This window comes from Bidens hawaiensis, unplaced genomic scaffold, assembly GCF_021521415.1.
Source record: "Bidens hawaiensis isolate Kalapana, Puna unplaced genomic scaffold, B.hawaiensis_p1.1 tig00055081_1, whole genome shotgun sequence".
Classification (NCBI taxonomy): Eukaryota; Viridiplantae; Streptophyta; class Magnoliopsida; order Asterales; family Asteraceae; genus Bidens; species Bidens hawaiensis.
Genome location: NW_027499947.1, coordinates 28,387 through 37,758, shown reverse-complemented (window position 1 = coordinate 37,758; position 9,372 = coordinate 28,387). Strand labels below are relative to the sequence as shown.

Below are 9,372 nucleotides of genomic sequence, written 5' to 3'. Positions count from 1 at the left end.
CTAAGCAAAATAGTAATCCCAGAACTAGGGGTGAGCAAAAACGGTTCGGAACCGTCAAAACTGAGGAACCGGAACCGAACCGGTGCCTCAGAACCGCTAATGTGTGTACCGGTTCGGTTCTCGGTTCTCATAATTTGCATTAAAGGTTCCCGGTTCGGTTCCGGGTAAAACCGGCGGTTCTAGACTTGGAACCGAAGAACCGGAATATTTAAAATGTTTTAAATAAATTTACCAATCCCCATTTTTATAGAGTAACTTATTAACCGGCATCTATTCAATCATTTTTAATTCAAATCTTCTTTCTTTACGTTCAAGAACTAGCAATCATGATCAATTTTGACTTAACCTATCAAGGTAATTTAATATAAAATTATATGATCTTCCATTAATCTATCGTTGCTAATGGTTTATTTAACTTCAACACTTCAGTTTTAATAAAAAATATAACGGATGTTCATGTTATAATCTAAATTAGTTTTTACGTGAAAGAAGACATACAATTGTATAAACTTGTTTTACAATTTGCAGAGTTTGCATAACTCATTTGATAAATACATGATTGAACCGGTTCTAGCCAGAACCGATTAGCGAGAACCGGATTTAGCGGTTCTGGAACCGAACCAGTTTACTATAATAGGTTCCGGTTCCGGTTCTATTTTTCACTCGTTTCCGGTTCCGGTTCGTTTCCGGTTCCGGTTCCGTTCTTACGGTTCTGAACCGTTGCACAGCCCTACCCATAACTACCAAAAGGGTTTTCCAGTCTCATTATTTTTTTAATAAAATTTCATGTGACTTCCAATCCTTAATTTTGTAACCTAATTAATTGAATTGTAAGTCAATTAATTGGAGACTAATACTTGTAACGTATCTAGCACTTTGTTCAAAGAATTGGTAAGTATTTCTCAATTTCTTTTATTTGGCAATTTTTGATTATTCATAACCTAATCAGTTAATTATTTTTATTAGAAAAAACACGAAAAATATGAAAAAAAAAAATGAAGGTTGAGCTACGCCAAAGAGGCTACCTCGTTTGGAACAAGGAAAAAAACATCCAACATGAATGTATTGACTTTGCCAAAAGAATTCATGCACATTTGTTTTTATTTGGGTATTTACTTTTCCCATATTTTGTTGTTCCATGTACCAAATTAGTGACAAGAGAGAAAAAGAAAAGAAAAAGACAAGGAGCAATAAGATCAATAAAGTAAACAATGAGCGTTGATTTAGAAGTTTAAAGTCTTTAACATATAGAGTTAATGGCCATTTTCGTCCCTGTGGTTTGCTACTTTCGCCACTTCAGTCCAAAATTTTTAATTTTGTCAATTTAGTCCTCATAGTTTTAAATTTTAGCCAATTACGTCCCATCCGTCTAACGGCATCCAGCTATGCCGTTAGTTTAAGGGTATTTTTGTCTTTCTCCTTTTAATTTTGAGTTAATGGTCATTTTAGTCCCTGTGGTTTGATATCTTTGCCAATTCAGTCCAAAGTTTGAAAATTTGTCAATTTAATGTTTAGTTTAATTCAGTGTTTTTTATTTTTTATGTTTTTTGTTTATAACCCTAAAGAGCATAATTCAAGCCCAAAACCATCGAGCAACCTCAAATACTGGTATGCATTTACTCTGTTGACAACAGTAATCATACCCCCCTCCTTATATTTAGTTTCTAGGCATTTCCTAAAATCTTCTCCATTGTGGAATTCAATGGTAAAGTGGTCAAGGTAATTCCCTGAAATCGAATTATACACAAAAAACTAAAAATTGTTTTGTTGATTAATGTATAATAGTTGATTACGACCCAGATTTTCGTTATGATATGTTAATCTCTAAACCCTAAATATTATGCATTCATCAAAGAAACGATTTTTAGTTTTTTCCGTACAATTCGGTTTCACGGAATTGCTTTGACCACTTTACCATTGAATTCCACCATGGGGGAGAGTTTAGGAACAGTCTAGAAACTAAATACGAGAGGAGGGGGTATGATTACTGCTGTCGACAGAGTAAATGCAGACTTGTTTTGGGCTTGGATAATGCTCTCTAGGGTTATAGAAAAAAACTGACTTAAATTGACAAAATTTCAAACTTTGGACTGAATTGGCAAAAGTATCAAACCACAGGGACGAAAATGACCAATAACTCAAAATAAAAAGGAGAAAGACAAAAATACCCTTAAACTAACGGCATAGCTGGATGCCGTTAGACGGATAGGATGTAATTGGCTAATATTTAAAACTATGAGGACTAAATTGACAAAAATACAAATTTTGGACTGAAGTGGCGAAAGTAGCAAACCACAAGGACGAAAATGGCCATTAACTCTAACATATATGTTGAACTCCCGATTATCTATATTATCTATAAAACATATAAGATGGATAAAAATGGTAATTGACATTTTTCCGATGAGACGCCGGTATATTAAATGCATTCTGAATTTCCGGCAATGTCTAACCTTCACTTCGTTCAAGTCTCTGGTTAAAATGAATGCGACATCCGTTACAATCCTTCAACATATGCAACCTTTCACCTTCCCTATTCTCTCTCTTATGACGCTTACAATTTATTATCCTCACCACAAGCGCCCTTTATTTCTATCAATTCTTCAATTAAATTTCTGGCAACCGTTTCATTGTGTCGCCATCAATTTAATGTGAACAGACATTGGCTTACCCTCCATCTTCAATTGAACGACCCATAGTTTACTTCCTTCCCCATAAATACCGAATTGGTTATAAGATGAATGAAACCATTCCATCATTGGGAACAAATCGTTGATTAACAGCGGGTTATGAGGTGATGCAAATTTTCAAATCAATCAACTATAGTTACTCTTTCATTCATCTCCAAGTAAAGGCTCATCACCTTTTGTTTGTAACTCATGTTGTGCTGGTATTTTGCTACTTGAGTATAAAGTATGAAGTTTTTTGTTTATAAGGTATTGAATTGAGAGGATTTATGCGTAATCGTTTTGAGTTTTGACATTGCTCACCTATGAGTTCAATAATTAATGAGGTGTTTTAAGTTAATTTGGAGAACTTAGTTTTGACTTTTGATGCTGAAATGCAAGTGTAAGTTTATATTTTTGTGTAGAGTGTATATTTTAATTGATATTTAATGTACACTTGTGTAGGATATATATGTATTTTTCGTGTACTTTATATATATGTGTGTGTGTGTGTTAGGTTGTATGTTGTTGTGTAGGTTATATGTATTCTTATGCTTAGAACAAGTGTAGGTTACATGTTTTGTGTAGGATTGTAAGTTACATATTTTTTGTTATATAATAATACAACCATGTGTAAGATATTTGTTTTTTATTATTCATCACATTGCAAGTATGTATTGTTTATGTAGATATATAAATTGAGAAAAAATTTGTATTGATGGTTATGAATAAAATCACATGTTGATAGATATTAATATATTGAATTAAAAGAAATTATAGTGTAAGAATAAATTGTATTTGTGTATGGTAGAAAATCAAGAAAGAGATAGAGAGAGAGAAGAGAAATATTTAATAAAAGTTGATGAATTCTTTATATTTCTTCTAAATATATTAGTTTGATTAGTTATGTTAATTGGAAAGAAAATTAATGTATTCATTAGTTGTATTAATTGAAGAAAGAAGGTTGTTAATGTTGCCATTATAACTTTTTCATATTTCTAAACATTTAAAACTTATAATAAACTAGTTGTCCATATTGATTTCTCGCACTTCTCGCATTAAAATTACTTATCGCCTGAACCATCCCCTATATATGTGTGTGTGTATGTATTGAGCTAAAACACCACTACACCCTTAAAACAAAACCCATCTTTTAGTGATTGGGCGTCACATGGCACAAAATGTCTCATTTTCACTACACATGGGCTTAGTGATTTAAAAGAAATTCATTTGATTACTAATCTCTTTATGTAAATTAAAATTTGTAACAACTTTTAACACTACTAATATCTTCTAGATTAATTTTTATTACGCATGATTTATTATGTATGATTTGTGTAACATTGACATGCAAACTCTAATCCCATTGTACAATTAAGCATCGGATATTCAATAAATAAGAATTAGCATTTTTACACAAATGAAATCAAACAAGCAAACAGAATGTTATTCTAAAATCCCTCCACATATGAAAACCAAATCATGAAACAATAACTATGATGTTTAGCTTGAAGATTCACAATCCAACACCCTGATCTCCTCAATCATCCTAACCACTTGATCCATTTTCGGCCTCATTTCCGAGCTTTTCCCGACACATGCCATTGCTATCTGAAGCATCTGCACCATCTCTTCCTCCACATTATGGTACTTTATCAACTCCACATCAAACACCTCCGCGGTCCACTCCTCTCGAACCACTGACTGGACCCACTTCGGGAGGTCAATCACTTCATCATGGCCCACTTTTGTTGCTGACTGGGCCGGTGCTTTCCCAGTTAGCAACTCGAGCAGGAGCACACCAAAGCTGTAAACGTCAGACTTTTGTGTTGGTTTCTTGGACTCGATGACTTCGGGTGCATGGTAGCCTGATGTTCGAGTCGTGGTGCCCATGAGTGGAGTCAAACCGAAGTCGGTTACATGTGGGTGGTTAGTGTGGTCTAGTAGGATATTGGAGGATTTGATGTTTCCATGAGTTAGCTTTCCAGCGCCTCCCGAGTGAATATGAATGATTGCTTTTGCCGTTTCAAGACCAATTCTTAATCTTGTTTCCCAATCTAGTGTTCTTCCTGAACCCCGGTTACCTGTATCATAATTATATGATTGCTTTAAGATAGCCGAATCGCATTAACCAACTATTTATTAAGTGATAGACTGTGTTACTTATGGTTTCAAACCACAGTATATCACATTAGTTGTGGAGGTTTGATCACATTATAAAGCACTCTGGGTGTGTATGAAACCGAGAAAACAGAATAAACCAAACCCAAAATAACTAAACCCAAACAAAAGCTAACAGTTTGTTTTTATGTTTTAATAAAAACTGAATATTTTGTTCGGTTTTGCATGTAAATAAAACCAAGAAACCAAGCTGGACTGAATTTATGAATTTTTATATTTTACTTTGAATGTTAAGTAAGTTATAAGAAGTTTAACCAATGTAACACAAATATCAGAGGCCCATATGTGTAATAATACATTAATCCATAATTAACAAAATGATTTAGGGCCGACTTATTTTTTTTGCAAAAAAAATTTCGGCCCAAATGGTAAAACAAAAAAAACTGACACCAAACCAAACCCCGGCCGAAAAACGAAACCAAACAGATTTCAAAAACTAAAAAACTGAAACTCTGGTTTTGGCCAAAAACGACCCAAACTGACCACTTGACCCGAATTTTTGGTTAACTAGAGGTAACTTTCAGTTTCAACTCATCAATCGACCTGTTCTCCCTATAACTACAAGAAGTTATTCGACCCGGTTGAAAATAAAACAACCCAGATCAACCCATTCAGAAGTAAGCAGGTTGACTCAACCGCCTGTTGGATTAACAATTGGAAATTCTAAACACAATGTTTGGATAACATACCATGTAACAAAGACGACAAGCTGCGCGATGCTGCACCGTTATAAATCAATAGTTTTTCATCTTTGGAATAATAATAAGCCAAAAGAGGAACCAGATTCGTATGTTTTGCTACACTTCCAATAACCTCCATCTGTTGTTCAAACGTTCGTTTTCCAACCGCCACTTCTTTCAGCCGTTTCACAACCACCATAGTCCCTTCACTCAAAATCGCTTTATAAGTTGTCCCATGACCACCCTTTCCCAAAACCTCAGCGGAGGCTCTAAGCAAATCTTCAAGATCAAACTTATAAGACGACCGGTCAACAAAAATCAACTTGTTTTTCACGGTTTCCTGCAACCCGCTACTAATATCCTCTTTAGGTGTTTCGGTTACCCCAACCCCTAAGGCTTTCCCCTTATTACCACTCGTTTCACGTTCCTTCTTCTTCTTTACAAAGAATAACAGTAATGTCAGAGGCAAAAGCAATAACACAGATGCAGACACTGCAGATATGGCAGCCACTGCACCCTTGCTTAGTTTCTTCTTCTTCTTCTTCTTCTTATTATTATCTTTTTGTTGATCGGGTACCTGTTGGGCAGGCGGGCCCAGCATCCGTGGAGGTGGCATATTAGCATTTGTTGATGGCAATGGCGATTGTGATGGTGGTGATGGTGATGGTGATGGTGATGGTGATGGCGATAGGCATTGTTTAAGCGGAGATCCACATAATCCAGAGTTCCCGCCAAAAGATGAAGCGGGAAACTTTTTTAACGACACTGGGATCGACCCGTTAAGTTGGTTGTTGCTGACATTTAAATACTTGAGGTTACTTGCGTTCTGGATCGACGCGGGGATGCTACCAATGAAAGAATTAGAGGAAAGATCGAGTGCTACGAGTTGGGATGATAAAGAAGAAGGAATTTGACCTGAAAACTGGTTTTTTTGGAGGTAAATGTTGGTAAGAGAAGGCAAGGAAAGAAGGTCAAAAGGGAGACTTCCATTAAGGAAGTTGGAATGAAGACTAAGTATTGCAAGTGCATCTAGGTTGCCTAAAGTGTTTGGTGGAATCGGGCCGTACAGTCCGATTCCAGGAAGGCGGAGTGTGGCTACGCGTTTGTTATTGCAACTGACACCGGCCCATGATGTGCAGACCGATGTTCTGTTTCTCCAGTTGAGTTTTCGGCCTTGGGGCACGGAGGCAGCAAAGTTGAGAAGGGCAGTTTTGTCCGAGTTTAGATCAGCAAAACCCAGTGGGAGGATCACAAGAAGGACAAAAGATAGATATGGATTCATTGTGCAGTTAGTAGTTAGTACACGAGTCCTTCTCTTCTAATTCATTCCTGATAACATAAAATAAGCAGGATGGAATTGGTCTTATTAAAGGGAACTAATTGGCATATTATACAACTACAAGTTTCAAGAGTCCAATTGGCATATTATACAAACTACAAGGTATCGATTATTGTACCATGTGACAACAGTTATATATTTAAGGAAAAACGAGATCAAACAGCTGTGGTACTTTCTTTCGGTGTCTGTTGCTTTTCCATTTGTCCACAGGCATGTCAAATAAAGAAAATATTATTTTATTTAACTTGCAGTCCCTTGTTCAGTTTTTCCCAACAAAACTATGAAACTGTCTATTTTTGTATAATAAAATTTAATAAGCAAGCATGGTTGATATTTATGTTAGAATAACTAAAATATCCCTAGCATAACCATAGTACTAAAAACGAAGTTATAGCAATAGATTTGACTGGGTGTTACTAAACTACTGAAACTGAACAAAGTAAGTCAGACCGATTTGAAATATATACAGTCCAATTCACAGTTTGGAACTGGTTATATACACGGAACCGACTATTTGTTAATATTCATTATAATTTACTCATTTAAGGAATATAAAGTTAAGCATATAATCCTGGCAATTCTTGCTGTTTTTTTTAAAAATTATTATTATTATTATTATTATTATTATTATTATTATTATTATTATTATTATTATTATTTGTCTAAAACTACCATATACCGAAGTGTAGCCACCTAGTTCAGTCAGTTTCTCATTTTCAAATCCATAGTTAATAGTTGGGTACAAATAAATACAAAAATAAAAGAATGATGGAGAACCATATTTAGTTGTAACATGAAAAGTTAGTAGTACACAAACAATTTGACCTTCATAAACTAGCTAATGAATTGATGGTTAAGCTAAAGCTAGTAACTAAAATCAGGTAACCACATACGTACCGTGAATAAAACGGGATAACAGAATCCGGTTAGCATGCGAATCGCATATGCTTTTGAAGGAGAATCAAAACTTGAAATATGGGAAATGTTATGTGTGTGTATTTTAGGAAGGAGATAGATATTGATATGATTGATATATTTATGTATTCTTCGTGAAGCAAAGGGAATGTAATAAAACAAGAACACAGATCTCGAGATCAATGGCTTCTTCTCTCTCACACACACACGTGTGTGTTTTAGAGAATAAAACAACAAATGGAGCAGAAGCAACTGCTCTGTTGAGGTTGGGATGTTGGGGGCAGAGCAGAGCATATGTTATGGGAAGAGACTAGGTGAACCCAACTCCTTTTATATTCCTCCATTTATTATTATTATTAATAATATTATTATTTTAACAGTCATTTTGATTATTGGCATACTACCAATTTATCCGATCATCTCTATGCTTTTATTAAAGGGGCATTTACATATATCTCCTTTCTAAATTCTCTTATTACATATTTATCCAACCCTTAAACATCAATTACATATATCTCTTTCCTAAACCATATATATTACACATCTCCCCATTTCATTAAAATTAACTAATTAAATGACTATTTTACTTTTAATAAACTAATTAAACAACTATTTACATATATCTCCTTCCTAATAGCGTCAATTACATACATACCTCTCAACTTAAACCCAATACAAGTAGTTGTTAAGACAAACAAATTCAGTTGGAGTCTGTGTTTTTAATTGTTAATAAATATAAGAAGGTATTTTTAACATAGTTTATAGGTTATAATATTTCTAACCTGAAACATTTACAATAATTTACAATAATAATAACTAATGACCCAGGTAACAGTTGACAACTAAAAAAAATGAGAGCAATCAACACTACACTGGATCAAAAAGATAATTCATCTAATGAGCTAAACTCCAGTTGATCTTCTAGAAGCCTTCTTTCGGCATTGTCCGCCATGAGGATTAGAATGAACAAAAACCTTGATTTTGATTTATTGGTTGTGGAACCATTTAGGTCGTAAAGAAGGTTTCTTTTATATATATATATTTTTAACCGTTAATTCATAAAGGCACAGTACGGCATAGGTACTATCTCTTAAGTGTGGCATGAATGGAAGCATGAGTATTATAAAATAAAAAGGGTAAAAGGGTAATTACATGTTATAAGGGGAAATATGTAAATTGAGGAAATATGTAATTGAAAGGTTTAAGAAGGGAATATATGTAAAAATCTCTTTCTTAAAAGAACAACGGCCTAACATTATACATAAAACATAAAATATATAAGTTTATTTCACGTTTTCACTATAATATTGGATTTAATAGAGATATGAAGTCGTTAATTATTTAATAGAGATTCTCAATAATATTTCTTTTTTAATTTTGTTTTCTTTTTATATATAAATATATAATGTCTAAACGATAGAAATATATATATAAAAGCTAGATTAGTAAATTTATCTACAGTATTACTTAAGGATAAATGAAACTAAAACTAAAATTAAATGAAAGTCTTTATCAATGTTATGAATAGCCATGCATGCTGTCGTCAGGTCCTAAATTTTATGTAATTTTATACGAAGTCTCGTAATTGTTT

At 33.9% G+C, this 9,372-nt stretch overlaps 1 protein-coding gene across 2 annotated transcripts; it reads right to left on the bottom strand.

The window, feature by feature from the left end:
- Positions 1-4,047: 4,047 nt before the first annotated feature.
- Positions 4,048-8,079, bottom strand: LOC143600930 (putative inactive receptor kinase At3g08680). 2 transcript variants are annotated; one of them, XM_077078471.1, is made up of 3 exons: positions 7,764-8,079; positions 5,537-6,856; positions 4,048-4,750 (listed from the first exon to the last, which is right to left on the bottom strand). In XM_077078471.1, exons 2-3 carry the CDS (start codon positions 6,807-6,809, stop codon positions 4,170-4,172), a joined length of 1,854 nt encoding a protein of 617 aa, XP_076934586.1. In that variant the 5' UTR covers positions 6,810-6,856; positions 7,764-8,079; the 3' UTR covers positions 4,048-4,169. The 2 variants fall into 2 exon arrangements, with proteins under 2 accessions (XP_076934586.1, XP_076934585.1); XM_077078470.1 differs by lacking the exon at positions 7,764-8,079 and having other exon boundaries at positions 5,537-6,903.
- Positions 8,080-9,372: the final 1,293 nt, after the last annotated feature.